At 47.2% G+C, this 22755-nt stretch overlaps 1 protein-coding gene across 5 annotated transcripts in view; it reads right to left on the reverse strand.

Moving 5' to 3' along the window:
* LOC146863413 (transcription factor COE3-like) overlaps nucleotides 1–22755 on the reverse strand; it is a 464528-nt gene that overhangs the window by 10331 nt on the left and 431442 nt on the right. For 4 of the 5 annotated variants that reach the window (XM_085642844.1, XM_085642843.1, XM_085642845.1 and 1 more), the window contains exons 12-14: nucleotides 22259–22324; nucleotides 11842–12019; nucleotides 1920–2105 (exon numbers count right to left, since the gene is read on the reverse strand). In XM_085642844.1, coding sequence (XP_085498970.1) covers nucleotides 1920–2105; nucleotides 11842–12019; nucleotides 22259–22324 — 430 coding nt within the window. The remainder of the gene's footprint in view (nucleotides 1–1919; nucleotides 2106–11841; nucleotides 12020–22258; nucleotides 22325–22755) is intronic. The other variant, XM_085642842.1, reaches the window with a different exon arrangement.

Raw genomic sequence — 22755 nt, forward strand, 5'->3', positions numbered from 1 at the left:
GTACTTTTTATTTATTTACTAACATCTCTGGTAGTATGTCTAGAAAGCTGAGTCAGGCAAAGACCTCTAGGTGTACTACTAAAGATGTCAGATAACTTTTTTAAAGGTCTCTGATTCCCCCTGTGTGGAGTTCTCTATAGTGGAGAAATCCATACAAGAGGAAGTGATCCCTCTTTGGAAGAGCATATTTCTTTATTACAGGGAAAACGTTTTTCTTCATTGAGAAAGCCCTTTCCGTACCCCCTCCCCCCGCCACCCCAAATCTGGGGTGATCTATTCCCATTTCCTTCTTTGACAGGAGTAAATCTCTGACCATTTAAGGATTGAACCAATGTTCTGTAATGCCCACAACTGTACATGCCTGTGGGCATCCTAAACTTTCAAGGTGAACCAACCCTGGAACACCCTCTTGCTATCCCTTGAATGGAATTTCCCAAGTAATGCTTCGCTGCACTTGTGTTAGATAAATCCACACATGTAAGATTGTTTACACCTACAGGAACGCATTTGAGATTCCTAGATGACATAAAGAATTTAAATTCCTTTACAAATGTAAGTTTATAACCAAATGGGCATTTGTGAATAGGCCACGATGACAGCAACAGCTCAGACTATCTCTCACATAACGTACAACTTTTACAGCTGAAAAAATATTAACAAAAACTCCTCTTTTTCCAGAATTCTACAGCAAATCTTTGTGGAGTGCGACACTTGGAAACTGTTCAAAACTTTGCGTGTGACATATACTATTTTCTCAGCCCTACCTTGTGGCCCAACACTCTCTGTCGAACCAAAGTACGCGCGATTCAGGAAACTTGATAATACTGATTCTTACAGATAGTCAAGCGTCTGTAGTAATGCCCGATGACTGGAAACGGACAAATACCAGACTGAGGATCCCGCTTCTGAGTGGATTGTACCGGACCTTGTTCAGCTTGCTATCCTCCCTGCACACTTGAGCTCTCCGAGATGGCCTTAGGGTAGGCCTGGGCTTAGTTTGTGAGGTAAAATATTCCGCTGAGCTCCGCAGAGTTCCACAAGCGGCAGAGTGAGGTAAGTTGTGCTGACTGTTAGCGCCGGGCCTTTGTCTCACGCTGTAAAATCAACACGAACGGCACCATGTGCAGCGCAAGAGAGCGCAGCTTCTTTCTGTTGCTCGAGTAGATGTTCTACTCAAGTTGTAGCTTCCGTGACGTGAGTCGCAGGTTTCTCAACGTGAGTGATAGAGACCTGCAGCGACCGCCCACATTGAGAAATCTCACCGGGAGTGGTGTAGCGTCAGATTTTCCTCGAGCAGCTAGAGAGGAAAAACTCCACTACATGGAGTTTTTCAGAAAGTCGCGCTCTACACGGAGCGCGGAGTGGGAAAAATTCTACAAACTCTGCAAGCGGAGCGAAGTTTATCGCCTAGCCCTACCTTTGGGGTGGGAAGCAGTTCTTTATAACAACAAAAAAGACATTACAAAAATTTAAATTAAAAATAACTATTGCTAGAAATCTTAAGCTGCATGCGATGAATCTCTAGCAAAATGTCAGCGTAATGCACATCATCATTGATAAACACTCAATGCACACATCACAGGTGCTGTGGCCCAACCACTATAAGCAGGGCACCGAGTAATATTATAGCACATCTTAGACCTCTTTGTGAAATAGTCTCTTACTCCCAATAGCCTCACAGTTCCCAAAGTCAGTGGTTGTCATCACCTTATGAGGCTGGAGAAGCCATTTTAGCGAGGAGGAAATGTGAACTTCCGGGGAAGGTATGGCGAGCCTATCCTCTACCCCGCCGCATGTCAGGACTTAGAACATCTTTGTTTTCTGAGCTTTGGAACAATTTATCTAATTTTTGGATCTTAAATCCATGGCTGGCAACTGGCAAAAGATGCTAGACTTTAGGAATGAGATAGAAAACTTACTGGCATATGGAGAGTTGGCAGTGGAACCGTTCAAGAAGCTGGGTGAGCCGGGCACCCCAAGGCCAGTCATTCCACCCCCGCCGTAGCCATTCATGCTAGACGTTATGGTGTTGTAGTTGGACTGCTGCGGGGTGGAACTGGGCACGTACCCCCGGGGCGACACACTGCTTGTGTTCCTAGAATAGCCTGCGAGAGTGGAAGAAGCAAAAGAGTGAGAGATGTAGTGTAAATAGTGTCACTGAGAGAAGGAAAAACAAGCGGGATTGAGAGGTGGGAGGAGCGTGGAACAATGTTGGGACAAATATGGAAGAGATAATCAGGAAAAGAAAGATGGGAGATTTCACTCAGATTTCATACCTTCCCATACACAAATATTTCACATTTATAAGTATTCATCAAATTCTTTGTCATCAATGAATTTATCTGTATATCCCTTTAGTTAATCCTCTTTCCATCTATACATCCATCTTATCCCATCAGTGAATCTATTTGTATATCTCATCAGTGTAATCTTGTGTCCATCTATACATCCATCTTATCCCATCAGTGAATATGCCTGTATATCCCATCGGTGAACCCTTTATCCATCTATATGTCCATTTTATTCCATCAGTGAATCTCTCTGTATATTCCATCAGTTAATCCTCTTTCCATCTATACATTAATCTTATCCCATCAGTGAATCTATTTGTATATCTCATCAGTGTAATCTTGTGTCCATCTATACGTCCATCTTATTCCATCAGTGAATCTCTTTGTATATTCCATCAGTTAATCCTCTATCCATCTATACATCCATCTTATCCCATCAGTGAATATGCCTGTATATCCCATTGGTGAACCCTCTATCCATCTATACATCCATCTTATCTCATCAGTGCATCTGCCTGTATATCCCATCAGCTAATCCTCTATCATCCGTGTCACCCAGACGTCAGTGCTCTATCCATCTTTACCCCAGCTGTCATAGTATATGCACCTGAATATCCCTTAAGTTAATGCTCTATCCATCTATATGTCACACAGTCAGTCCGCTATGCATCCTTGTCTAAGCAGTCAGTTCTCTATTGATCTGTACATTCTGTCCATCTCCATCCCGGCAGGCGGTGCTCTCTTCACCTGTATATTCCAGCAGTCACTGTTATATCTGTCTTTCCTGTTACATTTTCCTTCCTTTTTTTCATGCGCTGATGAAGTTTTAAATATACATTTCTACCCTCTGATTATCCCAATCTAGTGTGGTAATATATAGGAAGCTAATTCTTCTCTTCATCTGTGTGACTTGATCTCTCCTTTTTAGAGTAAGATAAAACCAAAAGTTCTGTTTTCATAATTAGATGTGTTTTGCAATGTGTTGTCTGTCAGTAATGCACATGGGTGTATCATGCAGACCAGGAATTTGATTTGTGGTGGTCTATGAATACATGGTTATAAATGAGAGTGATTGTATGACAATGTATTATTTGTTTTTAACTTTCAAGAAACACCTGAATTATGTTATCTGTAATATATAGTATGTTTATTTGTTTAAAACATTTACTTTCATGAAACTGCACTGGAACATCTTTAAATACAACGTATTACTTGATTACTAGAGCGAGAGTTATCGATCTCTGATCCTGAGGAAGGCTACTGACCTGTCTAGGCTTTGGGGTTAACATAAATCTGTAAAAATAATTGACATTTGAAAACATTTTATCTTTGTATGTTTTTAATCTTATCAGTGGCACCTGATAAGAAATGATCTGAGTGACTTGCTTGATAATTTTAACAATACGACTGGATCCTTTATTGAAACGTCAATAAGACCTCCAACTTGGTAGAGCCTATTCAGGCAAGTATGTGCCTGCAATGTGGACAAGACGCTATGATGAAGCATGCCACTAGCAGTGGGGGAGGATTCTTTGGTGCCAGGATGATGACACTACTGGATTACTTGTCACACCTATAATCCTTTTTTTGATCATGGTACCCTGTGATTATGTATATGTCGGGAAGATGTATTAACAAACCTATAAGAACCCCCCTTGTGGACAGTGGACAGCACTGCATTTTACCAAATGAGGCAAATAGCCCTTAGTCCTGGACAGACAGAAATAGTGTGACTGTGACGAGACTAAGTGAGAGACATGTGTAGTCCACAGTTGACTGATACATTTGGGGAGGAGAGGCAAGAAACGTGTCAAGAAATAGGTGGAACCATCCCATTGTGTTTTTTTGGACCTGGACATGGTCTCCAGGTGCCAAAGCAAGATTCTGTGGCTAACGGTCTCAAAGGCCTCCAAGGATTTGCATATGCAATGGATGGCTCCGTGCCTTCTATCAGCTATCCCTTCTATATGTCACTGGCCTGGGGTGGGCCACATTTGGCACAACAAAGCATTACTGACCTGAGAAACATCCTGCTACAGTAATGGCTGTGGGGAAAGTAAAATCAGATGAGGGATGTGTTCTATACAAAGATGTTGATGCTATGAGGCTCTCGTATTTATATCAAAACTAAGGGGTCTATTATGATGTAGGGCGGATCGCCACCGCCAGCATGGCGGTGGCGATCCGCCCTACATCATACGCCACCCATTTCCTGTCTGCCGGTTTACCGCCAGTCAACCAGTCGACCGGGCGGAAAAGGGGCTGGATATGGTGGCGGTGTCTGCTAGACACCGCCATCCATATTAGCATGGGCAGCGGTGCAGGGCTTTCCATGGCGGAGACCCCGCCATGGAAAGCCATGCAGATTCTGCTTTTGGGGGCCCGTTGCGGGCCTCCAGGGTATTTGGGGTTGGGGGATGCACATGGCGGGTACCTATGGTACCCCCCTACATTGTCACGGACAAGGCGGCAGGCACCGCGCAGTGCCTGTCACCTTGTGCATGACAATGCACTACGTGCATTCTCAGCATTGTGGCGGGCGGTGCTGGGAGCACCGCCTGCCACAATGCTGGGAATAGGGGATGCCACGCCACAGTGGAGGTGGCATCCTAATTGCCGGTGCGGGACCGCCGCACCACTGGCGGCCAGTCCCAGCACCGCTAGGGTCCGCCCGCCATCCTAATAGGCCCCTTAGTATCTAGTACAGTGTATGCTACAGAAAGAGAAAGGCTTCTTGATAATAAGACTTTATTGTTCTCTTAAGACAATCCCGTAAGCTTTAGCCAACACGTGTTTCGTTGTATATGGGGAGGTCTTCCCATGACTTTCTCAAGGCCCTTAGATTCCTGAGATCCTATAGATGGTCGTCAGTTCCGGTTGCATTTACACCTCCAATATGTAATGTCCAGCTTTAGTGTGTCCCACTAGACATGCAAGCAGCAGAATTTTCTGTAGAGTCTGCCCAGAATGTAAGTTTTGTAGCGTGATCTGTGTTATGTTTGGTGCAGAACAATAATCTGCTGCCAATAATATTGCCTCCTATTGCCCTCCTCAATGTTGTGTATGTGTATTTGCCACACTGAAAGGTCCGATATCTGATCCATGCTGTATGCAACAAAATGACTTGGTCTCCAGATGTAAGAATATCTTCCATCCTGTCCAATAGTAATTGAGTGACCGGGAGAGTCCTCCCTAGAGAAAGTCCGGGACAGATGCAGGTCTGCAGCCTACTGACTCAGACGCTTACATTTCTAGTGAGACACACTAAGACTAGACAGTACATATTGGAGGCGTAAATTCAACCGGAACTGAGGACCATCTATAAGATCTCAGGAATCTTAAGAGCCTTGAGAAAGTCCTGGTGAGACCTCCCCATATACAACGAAACACGTGTTGACTAAAGCTTATGGGACCGAACAATAAAGTAATATCATCAAGAATCATTTCTCTTTCTGTATTGTAGACTGTACTAGATACTACATTTTGATATAATGACGAGTGCCTCATAGCATCAAAACATTGTGTGTCAATCCTATGATTGCTTATTGGTGGAGTAGGGTGTTTCTCCCCTCTTTTTGAGAGCACCGTGGGTGAGAACATGTGCATTAAAGTATTTTGTTGTGACTGTCGAGTGAGCGCTCCACACTTGTCGAACGCCCACCTCAGTAGATGCGTTCTATACAAAGACCCTTTGGCAGATGGATACCAAACTGGCAGATGTCCTGTCCACCCTTGATATAGAGTCTGTACATTTTATACACTCTAAGTTGGGTGGACAGGGCTGGTGCCAAAAAATGTGGCCGACTCTAAATCAGGGCCAAGGTATTTTGGGGCAAAGAGCACCAATTCTGAAACCTAATATTAATATAATATTAATAAGAAACTTTCAATGTTATTGGGAGTGCTTTGGAGTGGAAAATAGGGCTATGTGGGGCATGTTAGAGTCAATTTTTATTTTACAATTGATAATCCTGTGAAGTAACATTTAAGAGCAAAATCCCTCTAAATAGGGCTTGAGATTTTGTAGGGACTAAAGATTAAGATGTGAACTTGGGTCACTAAATAATACAAGGGTGTAATATCTGTACTACTCTTGCCGTGATGCATGCACTCACCTTGGACTCTACCCGTCTTTGCACCAGTTTGTGTGGCATCTCTCATCATGCATGTAATTAAGGGGGTATGCAGTTCCTTGAAGTGAGGGAAAATTCAGGTCTTTCTAAAAAGTGCCCCCACACCCCGGAGGATGTCATGCTTCATCATCGAGCATGCTCCTCGTCGGGCTGGCGCTGCAATGCCCGACGGGCACCCATGATGGGGCTCTATGGCAGAGATCTTTTTTTGATGAAGCTGTATGGTGTGTGCCGGTGTGTGGGCTAGGTAGTGCGGTGAGTGTATGAGTGATTTTAAAATAGGTCTAGGACAACACTTTCTAATATTTTATTCCTAGCCTAATTAAAAGAGAGCGACCCTGAGTGGATGTAATGATCCTACAGGGCCCGTGTAATGTATATGGTCGAAATGTTTCGTGCCAGTGGTAGCCCCTAGTGCGTCTAGTGGCACTTCATCAGGACCGAATTTACGAAAGTTATTCAACTCTAGCACTACCGCAATGCTGGTTTAAAATTGGTGTGATGAGATGGTAACCAGCCTTGCAGTGAACATCCAGGTCCTAGTTGACCTGCCGACCTGAGACTCCTAGAGAAAAGGGTCTGAGCTGACGGGGGCGTGTGACAGAGCACTCCATTGTTCTGACAACTGGGAGGCGCAGCAACTAGCTCTAATCCTACCCTTGCTCTGGTCCCCGTGACCATCTGATCATGCACACATTCATCCATTTACCTCAATTCCTAACCTGCTTTGTGCTAATCATGTCCAAGATCAGTCAGCAGGCAGACAAATATGGACTCCCCTCACCACAGACTTTGTTTGCGCAGGCCTGTGTAGTCTGGTACCAGACGAAGGCTCACGGGCTTACATTAATCTGGGGCCAATTCCTGTCAACAGACACCTGCTGAGGTGCACTCACATGTATCTGTCCTGGTTTTTTCTTATCCTACAGGAGATCTATCAGCGACACAAACACACTCATACAGGCAAACGTGCGCACACACACACATACAAACACACACATACATAGTTTTGCCTTTCCCCTGTTTTCAGCTTTGGAGTAGGCACTGACTTGACTAGTAGGGAGAATCATCTGTTTCCCTTTACCTTGGTGCATGCTCCGCGACGTATTAGTCCTGGCCATGACCCGTTAACCGACATTCGTGTTTGCACCCCCCTTTATCAGTGTCTTATGTATTTCCTTTCCTTCTCTTGATATGTTAGCTGGTGAGTATATGCCAAGTGATCTACCCCATGTGCTAACCTGCGCTTTGCATTGGTGTATCTTATGACCCATGAGAACAAACACGCGTACACACATGCTCACATTGATCCATTCCCAGCTTTGCACCAGCCTTAGCCGTGGTACGACACCTTGATCCAGACCTAGGCTCACGCCACCCTTAGCCATGACACATCAGATAAACAAGCATGCGCTCACCTCGATCCATTCCCAGCTTTACGCCTACCATATCGATGACACGACATCAGATACACATACATGCACTCACCTTGATCCAGACCTAGGTTCACAGGCCTTAGCCATGAGACGACAACATACACACACGTATGTGCTCACTTCATGCACACCCAGCTTTATGCCAGCCTTAGCCATGACACGACATTAGACACACATGCATGCGCACACCTTGATCCATTCCCAGCTTTATGCCAGCCTCAGCCATGACACGACATCAGACACACATGCATGCGCTCCCCTCGATCCATTCCCAGCTTTACGCCAGCCATAGCCATGACACGACATCAGACACACATACATGCACTCACCTTGATCCAGACCCAGCTTCACGACCAGCCTTAGCCATGACACGACATCAGACACACATGCATGCACACACCTTGATCCAGACCCAGCTTCACGCCAGCCTTAGCCATGATACAACATAAGACAAACATACATGCGCTCGCCTTGATCCAGACCCAGCTTCATGCCAGACTTAGCCATGATACAATATCAGACAAACATGCATGCTCTCACCTCGATCCATTCCCAGCTTTATGCCAACCATAGCCATGACACAACATCAGACACACACGCATGTGCTCACCTTGTTAAAGACCCAGCTTTACCCCAGCCTTAGCCATGACACATCAGACACACATACATGCACTCACCTGGATCCAGACCCAGCTTTACGCCAGTTTTAGCCATGACACGACATCAGACACACATACATACACTCACCTTGATCCATTCTCAGCTTTACACCAGCCTTATCCATGGCATGACATCAGACACACATACATGCACTCACCTTGATCCAGACCTAGGTTCACGCCAGCCTTAGCCATGACATGACATTAGACACACATGCATGCGCACACCTTGATCCATTCCCAGCTTTACGCCAGCCTTAGCCATGACACAAGATCAGACACACATGCATGCACTCACCTGGGTCCATTCCCAGCTTTATGCCAGCCTTAGCCATGACACGACACAAGACACACACGCATGCACTCACCTTGATCCACACCCAGCTTTACGCCAGCCATAGTGATGACACAACATCAGATACACATGCATGCACTCACCTCGATCCATTCCCAGCGTCACGCCAGCCTTAACAATGACACGACATCAGACACACATGCATGTACTCACTTCAATCTATTCCCAGTGTCACGTCAGCCTTGGCCATGATACATCAGATACACAAGCATGCACTAACCTTGATCCATGCCCAGCTTTACGACACCCTTAGCCATGACACGACATCAGACACACATGCATGCGCTCAGCTTGATCCAGACCTAGGTTCATGCCAGCCTTAGCCGTGACACAACATCAGACAGACACGCATGCGCTCACCTCGATCCATTCCCAGATTTACACCAGCCGTAGCGATGATATGACATCAGACACACATACGTGCACTCACCTTGATCCAGACCTAGGTTCACGCCAGCCTTAGCCATGACACGACATCAGACACACATGCATGCGTTCACCTTGATCCAGACCCAGCTTCACCCCAGCCTTAGCCATGACACATCAGACACACATACATGCACTCACCTTGATCCAGACGCAGCTTTACGCCAGACTTAGCCATGACACAACATCAGATACACACGTATGTGTACACCTTGATCCAGACCCAGCTTTACCCCAGCCCTAGCCATGACACGACATTAGACACACACGCATGCGTTCACCTTGATCCAGACCCAGCTTTACCCCAGCCTTAGCCATGACATGACATTAGACACACACGCTTGCGCTCACCTTGATCCAGACCCAGCTTCACCCCAGCCTTAGCCATGATATAACATCAGACACACATACATACACTCACCTTGATCCAGATGCAGCTTTACGCCACCCTTAGCCATGACACAACATCAGATACACACGCATGCGTTCACCTTGATCCAGACCCAGCTTTACCCCAGCCTTAGTCATGACACATCAGACACACATACATGCACTCACCTTGATCCAGACCCAGCTTCACGCCAGCCTTAGCCATGACACGACATCAGATACACATGCATGCGCTTGTCTTGATACAGACCCAGCTTTACGCCAGCCATAGCGATGATATGACATCAGACACTCATAAATGCACTCACCTTGATCCAGACGTAGGTTCACGCCAGCCTTAGCCATGACACAACATCAGACACACACGCAAGCGCTCACCGTGATCCAGACCCAGCTTCACCCCAGCCTTAGCCATGACACATCAGACACACATACATACACCCACCTTGATCCAGACCCAGCTTTTCCCCAGCCTTAGCCATGATACGACATCAGATACACATGCATGCTTTCACCTTGATCCAGACCCAGCTTTACCCCAGCCTTAGCCATGACACGTCAGATACACATACATGCACTCACCTTGATCCAGACCCAGCTTCACGCCAGCTTTAGCCATGACACGACATCAGACACACATAAATACACTCACCTTGATCCATTGTCAGCCTTACACCAGCCTTAGCCATGGCACGACATCGGACACACATACATACCTTAATCCAGACCTAGGTTCACGCCTGCCTTATCCATGACACAACATCAGACACACACGCATGTGCTCACCTTGATCCACTCCCAGTTTTACGCCAGCCTTAGCCATGACATGACATTAGACACACACGCCTGCGCACACCTTGATCCATTCCCAGCTTTACGCCAGTCTTAGCCATGACACAACATTTCATACACACGCATGCGCACACCTCGATCCATTCCCAGCTTTATGCCAGCCTTAGCCATGACACGACATCAGACACACATGCATGCACTCACCTTGATCCACACCCAGCTTTACGCCAGCCATAGCGATGACACAACATCAGATACACAAGCATGCACTCACCTTGATCCAGACCTAGGTTCACGCCAGCCTTAGCCATGACACAACATCAAACACACATGCATGCGCTCACCTCGATCCATTCCCAGCTTTACGCCAGCCATAGTGATGACACAACATCAGACAAACATACATGCACTCACCTTGATCCAGACCTAGGCTCACGCCAGCCTTAGCCATGACATCAGACACACATACATACACTCACCTTGATCGAGACCCAGCTTCACCCCAGCCTTAGCCATGACACAACATCAGACACACATACATACACTCACCTTGATCCATTTCCAGCTTCACCCTAGCCTTAGCTATGATAAAACATCAGACACACATGCATGCGCTCATCTTGATCCAGACCCAGCTTTACGCCAGCCTTAGCCATGACACGACATCAGATACACACGGATGTGTTCACCTGGATCCAGACCCAGCTTTACCCCAGCCTCAGCCATGACAGGACATTAGAAGCACACGCATGCGTTCACCTTGATCCAGACTCAACTTTACCCCAGCCTTAGCCGTGACATCAGACACACACCCGGACTTTAATCCAGACCCAACTTTACGCCAGCCTTAGCCATGACACGACATCAGACACACACACATGCGTTCACCTTGATCCAGACCCAGCTTTACCCCATCCTTAGCCATGACATCAGACACACACGCTCACCTTGATCCAGACCTAGCTTTACGCCAACCTTAGCCATGACACATCAGATATACATGCATGAGCTCACCTCGAGCCATTCCCAGCTGTACGCCAGCTTTATCCATGACACATCAGACACATGCATGCACTCACCTTGATCCAGACCCAGCTTCATGCCAGCCTTAGCCATGACACAACATCACACACACACACATGCACTCACCTCGATCTATTCCCAGGTTTACGCCAGCCATAGCGATGACACGACATCAGACACACATAGATGCGTTCACCTCAAACCATTCCCAGCTTTAGGCCAGACTTAGCCATGACACAACATTAGACACACATGCATGCGCTAGCCTTGATCCAGACCCAACTTTACGCCAGCCTTAGCCATGACACGACATCAGACACACACGCATGCGCTCACCTTGATCCGTACCCTGGTTTGCTTCTGCGATGTTCACGGCCAGTTGGCTTCCAAAGGAGTTGACTCCCATCATTCCTGAGTGGGCGTGGTTGCCGGTGAGGGACGTCAGCTGGCTGGTGTTGCGCGGCACGTTGTACAGGACTTCGGCAATGTCCGCTGCTCGCTTCAAGAGGTGGTCCTGCAAAGGGAGAGGCAAAAAATGAGCTCCGCTCCATCCCTGGAGACCAGAACAAAACTCACAAGATGGCACATTTTGGCCCCTTGTATGAACTCTATGACAGTTTCTATGACTGATAGGTAAAACACTGTGGTTTGTCTGTGTATTTATTTAACAACTCTTTAAAATGTAATAATGTGTACTTTTGAATCACTCAATCACTCACTCACAAGAGAGAGGAATAGGAGACACACCGACATGAACTGGGAGGGGGTTCTGTACTCAAAGACATGTTGAAGGTACACTACAACAAACCTATTGTGTGCACAGCATGGACACCCCCACAAGAGCGAGTTGGTTCATGTTTACCATTTAGTAGAATTGTCCACCTTGAGATGAAAAAGTTTACTGCCCCCACCAGTGGCAGTCGCATGAACTTTAGATTTTTCTCATTTTTTATAGTATGTTTGTAGGTATTTGCAGGCCCGTGCTTTAGAAGCAATCAGATATTTCTAGCCTTCTAAAACAAAAAACCTTGTTCAAAACCTGAGGCAAAATGGCCGCCTGCTGAGTCGCTGAGTCAACAGATGGGTGCGGCTAATGTAGCCTCCAAAACTCTTCACATAAAGGGTAAACTCCATCCTCAGAGAGAAGAAGTGATTGTTTCTGCTCTCAACAATTCTCAAACTGAAGCCCCCACACTCTGTGAGTGAATTGAGGACAAATGCTAGGCCACAAACCCCTCCACAGAGATTGAGTGCAAATAACTTCACTAAAGACTGCCCAAAGGAAACGGGCAAAGCAAGCCACAAAAAAGATTCTTAGGAAAAGACATTCTGTCAAACAGTTTTTCTCTCGTCATAGGGTTTATTTCATTGTAAGCTTTAGGTGTAGTGTATGTTAAAGTTATATTATCTAAGTGAAACGTGTTTTATCTCTCATTGACTACTTCTCCAAAAGGCAACTTACATTTTCTATACAAATCACAATCAAATGTACTGTAGCAATTTACACAGAGTTGCTGTAAATTTTCCATTCTGTTGTAACTTTGATAGAATGACAAACCTCTTTTCTTGAGATTTTGCCAGAGTTTTTAATGAAAGCGTCCAAGGGCATTTGTACAGAAATCCCAGAGACTCTACATTTCGCAGGCACTTTCCAAGAAAAGAAAAACATTTCCCCATAAGATTTCACAGAATCGTTACCCAAATAAATCTTTCTTTCAAGAAAAATCAGTTCAAAGTTTCAGCAGAATGAGGATTTTTTTGTGCAGATCTAGGAATATTCCCGTGGATAATTTCACAGAAAATCTCAGTGAAATTGTCAAGAAAATGTCGGTTCCTATTTAATGGAAGTTTCTGTGGGGTGCTGTATATTTAGACATACTGTGACATGGTATAAATATTTTGTTAAAATGAAAAATAGATTAGACTGTAAAATCCTTTAAAAAAGCTATAATAGCTTTTAAGTAAAGCTTATTATATTTCACAAATTCCAGACGATTATTCACTATAAAAAATAAATGCAAAAAAGAGTTCTGGAATTTATTCTTTTGAACAGAATGCTGACTGCCTAGACACTGTTTGCCAAAAATTAAACATTAAAAATAGAGGAATTTATCAAAACACCAACGTGTAAATAGAACGGAAAAGCCTTATTCCAAGCGGCAACTGCTTGCCCGCGACAAACTAAAACGCGTGCTCTTGGGCATGTGTTAAGCTCTTTCCTTTAGCTCGCTGCTTTCAGTCGATACGTGGATAATAGCCTCACATAAGAAGTAATGAATGAATATGTAACTAGGGCCACGTGCCGCCGTCAGCTCCTGTGACAGCGCGAGCCCTTGGACGACATCCGACCACCGCGACCTTTAACGCGCGGTAATTGGAAGGGGCAGTACCCGGGTCTGGGGCTAATGAAGGGGCAGACGTGGCCAGGGCGGGAGATGCCCCTGCAGGGACCCGGGAAGCGCCCGAGAGGAGACACTAGCTCAGGCCGGGGGAGGGAGTTCAACTGGCAGTCTCTAGACTAGAGCATCACGAACAGGCCTCAGCAGAGACAGCCAGGCTGGAGAGCTACCAGGAGGAGGCGCTGACTCGCACCTGAGACTACATTACAGGGAGAGGCCACGAGGAGGCGCTGACTCACAGCTGAGACTACCATTACAGGGAGAGGCCACGAGGAGGCGCTGACTCACACCTGAGACTACCATTACAGGGAGAGGCCACGAGGAGGCGCTGACTCACAGCTGAGACTGCCATTACAGGGAGAGGCCACGAGGAGGCGCTGACTCACAGCTGAGACTACCATTACAGGGAGAGGCCACGAGGAAGAGGCCACGAGGAGGCGCTGACTCACAGCTGAGACTACCATTACAGGGAGAGGCCACGAGGAGGCGCTGACTCACAGCTGTACAGGGACACAGAGAGGCGATACTGCCAGCTAGGATAGCTACCACAAGGAGGCGCTGACTCACACCTGAGACTACTATTACAGGGAGAGGCCACGAGGAGGCGCTGACTCACAGCTGAGACTACCATTACAGGGAGAGGCCACGAGGAGGCGCTGACTCACAGCTGAGACTGCCATTACAGGGAGAGACCACGAGGAGGCGCTGACTCACACCTGAGACTACCATTACAGGGAGAGGCCACGAGGAGGCGCTGACTCACATCTGAGACTACCATTACAGGGAGAGGCCACGAGGAGGCACTGACTCACACCTGAGACTACCATTACAGGGAGAGGCCACGAGGAGGCACTGACTCACACCTGAGACTGCCATTACAGGGAGAGGCCACGAGGAGGCGCTGACTCACAGCTGTACAGGGACACAGAGAGGCGATACTGCCAGCTAGGATAGCTACCACAAGGAGGCGCTGACTCACACCTGAGACTACCATTACAGGGAGAGGCCACGAGGAGGCGCTGACTCACAGCTGAGACTACCATTACAGGGAGAGGCCACGAGGAGGCGCTGACTCACAGCTGAGACTGCCATTACAGGGAGAGGCCACGAGGAGGCGCTGACTCACAGCTGTACAGGGACACAGAGAGGCGATACTGCCAGCTAGGATAGCTACCACAAGGAGGCGCTGACTCACACCTGAGACTACCATTACAGGGAGAGACCACGAGGAGGCACTGACTCACACCTGAGACTACCATTACAGGGAGAGGCCACGAGGAGGCGCTGACTCACATCTGAGACTACCATTACAGGGAGAGGCCACGAGGAGGCGCTGACTCACAGCTGAGACTACCATTACAGGGAGAGGCCACGAGGAGGCGCTGACTCACATCTGAGACTACCATTACAGGGAGAGGCCACGAGGAGGCACTGACTCACACCTGAGACTACCATTACAGGGAGAGGCCACGAGGAGGCGCTGACTCACATCTGAGACTACCATTACAGGGAGAGGCCACGAGGAGGCACTGACTCACACCTGAGACTACCATTACAGGGAGAGGCCACGAGGAGGCACTGACTCACACCTGAGACTGCCATTACAGGGAGAGGCCACGAGGAGGCGCTGACTCACATCTGAGACTACCATTACAGGGAGAGGCCACGAGGAGGCGCTGACTCACATCTGAGACTACCATTACAGGGAGAGGCCACGAGGAGGCGCTGACTCACAGCTGAGACTACCATTACAGGGAGAGGCCACGAGGAGGCGCTGACTCACAGCTGAGACTGCCATTACAGGGAGAGACCACGAGGAGGCGCTGACTCACACCTGAGACTACCATTACAGGGAGAGGCCACGAGGAGGCGCTGACTCACATCTGAGACTACCATTACAGGGAGAGGCCACGAGGAGGCACTGACTCACACCTGAGACTACCATTACAGGGAGAGGCCACGAGGAGGCACTGACTCACACCTGAGACTGCCATTACAGGGAGAGGCCACGAGGAGGCGCTGACTCACAGCTGTACAGGGACACAGAGAGGCGATACTGCCAGCTAGGATAGCTACCACAAGGAGGCGCTGACTCACACCTGAGACTACTATTACAGGGAGAGGCCACGAGGAGGCGCTGACTCACAGCTGAGACTACCATTACAGGGAGAGGCCACGAGGAGGCGCTGACTCACAGCTGAGACTGCCATTACAGGGAGAGGCCACGAGGAGGCGCTGACTCACAGCTGTACAGGGACACAGAGAGGCGATACTGCCAGCTAGGATAGCTACCACAAGGAGGCGCTGACTCACACCTGAGACTACCATTACAGGGAGAGACCACGAGGAGGCACTGACTCACACCTGAGACTACCATTACAGGGAGAGGCCACGAGGAGGCGCTGACTCACATCTGAGACTACCATTACAGGGAGAGGCCACGAGGAGGCGCTGACTCACAGCTGAGACTACCATTACAGGGAGAGGCCACGAGGAGGCGCTGACTCACATCTGAGACTACCATTACAGGGAGAGGCCACGAGGAGGCGCTGACTCACACCTGAGACTACCATTACAGGGAGAGGCCACGAGGAGGCGCTGACTCACATCTGAGACTACCATTACAGGGAGAGGCCACGAGGAGGCACTGACTCACACCTGAGACTACCATTACAGGGAGAGGCCACGAGGAGGCACTGACTCACACCTGAGACTGCCATTACAGGGAGAGGCCACGAGGAGGCGCTGACTCACATCTGAGACTACCATTACAGGGAGAGGCCACGAGGAGGCGCTGACTCACATCTGAGACTACCATTACAGGGAGAGGCCACGAGGAGGCACTGACTCACACCTGAGACTACCATTACAGGGAGAGGCCACGAGGAGGCACTGACTCACACCTGAGACTGCCATTACAGGGAGAGGCCACGAGGAGGCGCTGACTCACAGCTGTACAGGGACACAGAGAGGCGATACTGCCAGCTAGGATAGCTACCACAAGGAGGCGCTGACTCACACCTGAGACTACTATTACAGGGAGAGGCCACGAGGAGGCACTGACTCACACCTGAGACTACCATTACAGGGAGAGGCCACGAGGAGGCGCTGACTCACATTTGAGACTACCATTACAGGGAGAGACCACGAGGACGCGCTGACTCACAGCTGTACAGGGACACCGAGAGGAGATACTGTCAGCTAGGATAGCTACCACATGGTGGCGCTGACTCACACCTGTGCAAATACAACAAGAGGAAAACGGGCTGGATTTCCCCCCAAAATCCATTGCTTTATTTAAAAGCAATCACAGAGATGGTGGTCTGCTGACCCCAGGAGGGCGAATGTATGACGGTACAACGCATTCTGTTGCAACGCATGCCTTCACCACGCATGTGTTACAACTCGTATGCCTTTACCACGTATTTGTTTATAATGAATATGCCTTTACCACGCAAGCCATTACAACAAATTTTGCTGTAAAGGCATGTATGTTAAAGGCCTATGCGTGGTAAAGGCTTTCCCTGACTCCTGTCCTCAAACCGGTCCTGGCAACCCCCGGCCACCAACCATTGTTAAAATACTCAACCCCTGCCCTAAGTCCTAAAACTAGACCCAAGCATGAATCCTCCCAAACCCGACCCCCAGCCCTTTTTTAAAAATACTCAACCCCTGTCCTGAGCCTTAAAACCGGATCCCCGCCGACCCCCACTTATTTTTTTTAATCCACCTCGGTCTAAGCCCTAAATCCATATTGCCCCCACCCCACCCACCCTCCATCGCCAGGACCCTTACTCCATAGGTCACTTGGCTGAGAACTGTGTTCAGAATGCCGAGATGGCTGAAGGGTACCTTGTGGCTACAGAGAGTATAAGCATGCCCCTCCCCCACAGATGGAGATGGCAGATTAATGACCAAAACTTTTGGAAATGGCCAGTATAGCCTTCTTACCATATCATAACCCAGCGTGAGATATATACATATGTACAGAGTGACTTACAATTAAATTTTGGTCCTGATGAAAGGCTAAGAACTCCTGTTTGAGTCGATGAAAGGCCGAAACATGTTGACCTTTTAGGGGTATATTTGTTTTAAACCCCTTTCCTCTGCTCTTTTAATACTATCCAAGGACACTACGTAATAAAAATATTTGAGTCCTTGAGATAGTTTTACTTCCCTACTCTTTTGACTGCACTCTGTCCCTCACTCACCAGAGATACTTCTCGGCATCCCTTTGCCTTAAAACACCTCAGCTCCTCCCCACATCACTTCACTAGGTGGGGAGTTGAAGCCCACATTGGGGACCGGCTGGCCACCATGTGCGGAGGGATCCCAATGATAAAGCATGTCACCCTTGGGTGAGTGAGGGTTCTTGTCCATTTAGGACATTTCTTTCTCACTTACACAGCCCATCAACCCGACCCCTAGTAGAACATATCTTTAGTGAGTTATACATTTAGATAGGGAGTGATATGTTCCTTGTGGTACTCCCTTGGATCCTACGTGTGGTTTTATAATTAGGGCTCCCAGTTTTATGGTATTTATATTTTCAGCATTTCCGTCTGTATTTATCCAGATTTATTTTTGGCTCATCCTATTGGTATTTATCCATATTAATTTGTGTTTTGCGAATATATGGAGTCTTAAATTGTATATGTCCAAATTTTTTCAACTGGTAAACATGCACTCTTTGCTGCTTGTCGTTTTATAGCAAGTTAAGCAGCCAAATCTAGCAAAACACTACACCTTCAGGTAAATTTGAGCATTATCATACTAATACAAATATTTGTTACCATAAACCTGCTTTAGAGAAATCTGAACCTATTTTTAACTTCCCATGCTGACTGTCTGCTCAGCTGTCCTAGAAATCACAAAAAACAGCATGGAGAGTCACCAATAAGAAGCACACTTTTCTGCATTTTTCCGCTTTTAAAAATAGATACAAACAGGAAACACTTTGTTTTCTGTCTGTAATTATCTGTAAAAATCCGTAAAAATGGAAAACCGAGAGCCTTAATTATAATATGGAACTGAGAATGTCAGAACAGAGATCCATGCAATTAAACCCGGAACGGTTGCAATCCGGAGTCATAAATCTGGTCACACCTGACTCCTCTCCACATGGAGTCGATCCAGGGGGGGGGAGAACATTGGCGAGCATCCTTATGTGTATGAAAGCGGTGGACAGCCAATTAGAGCTTGTCTGGTACTAAGGTGCATATTTCTAAGAACTGACGCATCAGCAACAAAGCGCCAAATTTATTGCGCCTGCGTCAGATATCCTTATAATGCCACGGATGGGCTGTAATTACAATGCAGAGCTCCACGGCACAAGTATCCCCTGATGAGTCAGAAATACGTATCTGTGGGCCCAAAAGTGGCACATTGCTGTCGTTGGTCATAAGTTTGACACAACTACAGCAATGTGTCAAAAACGGAGGTGATTCCCATTGTAAAGCCTCTGCGTCAATTCCTGCTCCCGGTTTGAAGAGGAGTTGGCATTCTGACACATTCAAGGGTTAGAGTGACGCAGTGAAAACTTGTAAATGTCACTCCGCCAGGTCTCAGTGGCTTTACTACTTGGGAACGCCTACCCTGCATACATTATACACAGCGCAGGTCTCATGGGATGCAGGCCTACACAAACTGATGCATCGGGCCCGATGCGTCAGTTTGTAAATACGGAGCGCTGACAACACCGCTGGTGCACCAAAAAAAGACGCAGCGTCGGGCCAAGCTCCTAGCAAATATGCCCCATTAGCCTCAATGGTACCTGGGCTCAAAGGCACAACTCACTGCTCCGTAACCAGGGCCACTGGCATTATGCATTTCTGCGGAGTTTTCCTGAGAATTATGGATTTGTTCCATTTGCCACATAAACTATCATTGGCTGCATAATCTGAAGATTTTACCAAAAAACAATTATAGCTCAAATGGATCTAAAGTTACTAAAAACACTGCAACAAGTGATGCTGAGCAGTGGAAGTCTCACAATGGTTGCCTGGTCAACTTTCTGTTTCTTATTGAACTGTTTGGGTGTTAAACTGGTATTAATGGGGTGAACTCTATGCCCCTACAGTTTTAACATGTGTAAAACTAACAAAATAGTGAAGTAATACTATCACAAAATGTGCCGTATTACGGTGCATCATTTGCATAATATAGTCAATCCCACTGTACAATTTGGCCCATCCCTGCAGCATAATTCCAGTGACCCGGTCTGTAACTAACGGAACACATGTATGCTTGCCACCCACAAATGGCTGCTCGTAACTCTGTTTCCAATAATAGCAAAAACTTGAAAAAACCCTTTTCTAAAAGTGAGTCCCTGTTTGTGATTTCAAAATCCTAATTCCATCTGATTACCAGAAAGACAAGCCTTTGCGGCGGCTGGGGATGCCACATTGAAAGAAAATGGGTTGAAACACAATTCAGTATTACAAGTTGTCCAAAGTTACCAAAAATCTGGTAAATGTATCGATCATTTCACAGCAGAGTGCAATGTCTGCGCTACCCCAGAGTGAGATTAGCAAATGGTAGATCAGGCTAACTGGAACTAGCCCCCATAGAAATGCTGCTCATAGATTTACCGCAGTCCTCTAAATGAGGGCTTAGGAGTTCTGTAAATGAACGAATGAAGTGACACTTGCAAAGCGCTCTAATACCTGTAGGTGTCTAGGCGCTACGCTCCTTAGAGAGAGGAGAAGAAAGGTGAGGACATGAGAAGATTAGTGCCGAAAGAGCCGGGTCTTTGAGGCCTTCCTGAACTGCAGCAGATCAGTGGTTTGTTACAGTTCACAAGTGAGAGGTGGTGGCAATAAATAAATCAATTGTGATACGTTTCCTGAATAAAACAAGGAGGTTAACAACTGCTACTGCACTGCCTTAGTACGACAATTTCTTTTAAAAAATGGGAAACTTTAACTTAATAAAAAAACAAAAAAACAGCAACAAAAAAGAGGCTCGGCGCGAACGCCCGCTTCCTCAAACGATGGGATATCAGGCCATGTACTGGCAAGCAATGTATCGGGTGGGGGAAGGGGGGACGGTGGGGTGTAGTAACACATAACCCCAAGCTGGGGGAGGGGGGGCCACAGCTGCAGCAGTAAGCCTCTGCTTAGCTGTGTCTCTGAGTGAGAGCCATCAGCGGCCACCCTGAGCGCGCGGCTTGGAAACAACTCACATACCTAATGCAGCCTGCTCTGTGGCCCTATAAGAAATGGGATATTCAGGCAGTATTGACTGTAGGTCAAGAGTTTTAAAACCAGGAGCACTGTGAGAGAAAAGAAAAAGGGGCCTTGGAAAAAGAGTCTGTGATTGGACATTAATACATCATAGCTCTTAAACTAACAAGCAAAGACAATAGGTTTGTCTGGCATTTAACTGTCAAAAAAATTCTAAAATCCTGCTGCAGTCAACAAACCACAATGTGATTCATTTCTGTGTACAACGCAATTTACAATTTAATGCACGATGATCCAGTGTACTTTTGTGATGTAAAATAGTCCCTCGTGCATTGCAATGCAAACACTTCATAGGAGATGGAATGATACACCAAACAGTCAATAGCATGAGGTGAGAGGGTAATAATGCTGTGGGAGGAGCCAAAGACCACGCTGGCTCTACGTTAAGAATTGGTACCAACAGGTCTTGAAGAGAGCTGCACTGTCAGGCTATGCCAAGCAAGGCCGAGTGGAAGCAACTACAAATGGCATAGGCACTGCTGTGGATGGCGTGCCCAGTACCCAGAGAATCTCTAGCACCTGTGTATCACCGGGCATCCCACAAACATACACGCCTGTTTATTGTTGTGGCAACCCACAAATGGCCACTGCATGGCATTGTGTGCTTGATTATTGTGTGATACTATGTACCTGAATATTGTATTCCGCTTAGTTTTGGGGCATTTTCAGCCACCCTTTATCAATATGTTGAAGACCCTATCTAGCTATTGGTTTGTATCCCTCGCCTGTTTGTCGTGTGCTATCATGTGCCTGGTCATTGTGTGGCACCAGATACCTGGTCATTGAGTGGAACTATGCACCTGGGTATTGTGTGAAGTTCTGTATATGGTTATTGGTTGGCATCCAGTACTTGTTCAAGTGTGGCACCATGCACCTGGTTATGGTGTGAAGTCATGATTCTGGTTATTGTGTGGCATCAGACATCTGCTCATTGTGTGGCACCATGCACCTGGTTATAGTGTGAAGTCCTGTATCTGGCTATTGTTTGGCTTCAGACGCCTGCTCATTGTGTGACACCATGCACTTGGTTATAGTGTGAAGTCCTGTTTCAGTGTCTTGTGTGGTGATTTCAGAGTACCCAGTACATGTTTATTGTGTGGTATCACGTACCTGGTTATTATGCGGCATCCCATAGAGGGCCTCTACAAGGTCAGCAGCTCTCTTCAGCAGGACTTCCTGTGAAGGACACAAAACAAACCATGTGAAACTGGCATTGCACTATCATCGTGACGCAGGCAGCACAAGGCGAGTCTCCAAAAGAGAAGTGGAAGAGGTGTGGCGCCGCGGCCAGGGCGACTGACGCTGAATCTAGGGCTCATGGTTCGATTGCCGGCACCGATGGCAGGTCATCCCAGCACCATGTGACTCTGGGCAATGGCTTGCTTAATCTTCCTGACGGCCCCCCATGCCGGGATGCCTTCGGGTAGCTGTTCGCGCTGGATGTAATTTTTTTTTTTTTACAATACATCTCCTTAAAGTGTGGCACCAGAATATGGTGGTCAGAACATTCAATAACATAAATATTGTATCCTGAATATCATTTGCAAACATATTGCCCCACCGGGCTTGATAAGAAAAGCTCTACAGACAAAATGGATGATATTTTA

This window comes from Triturus cristatus, chromosome 2_2 (genome assembly GCF_964204655.1).
Source record: "Triturus cristatus chromosome 2_2, aTriCri1.1, whole genome shotgun sequence".
Taxonomy (NCBI): Eukaryota; Metazoa; Chordata; class Amphibia; order Caudata; family Salamandridae; genus Triturus; species Triturus cristatus.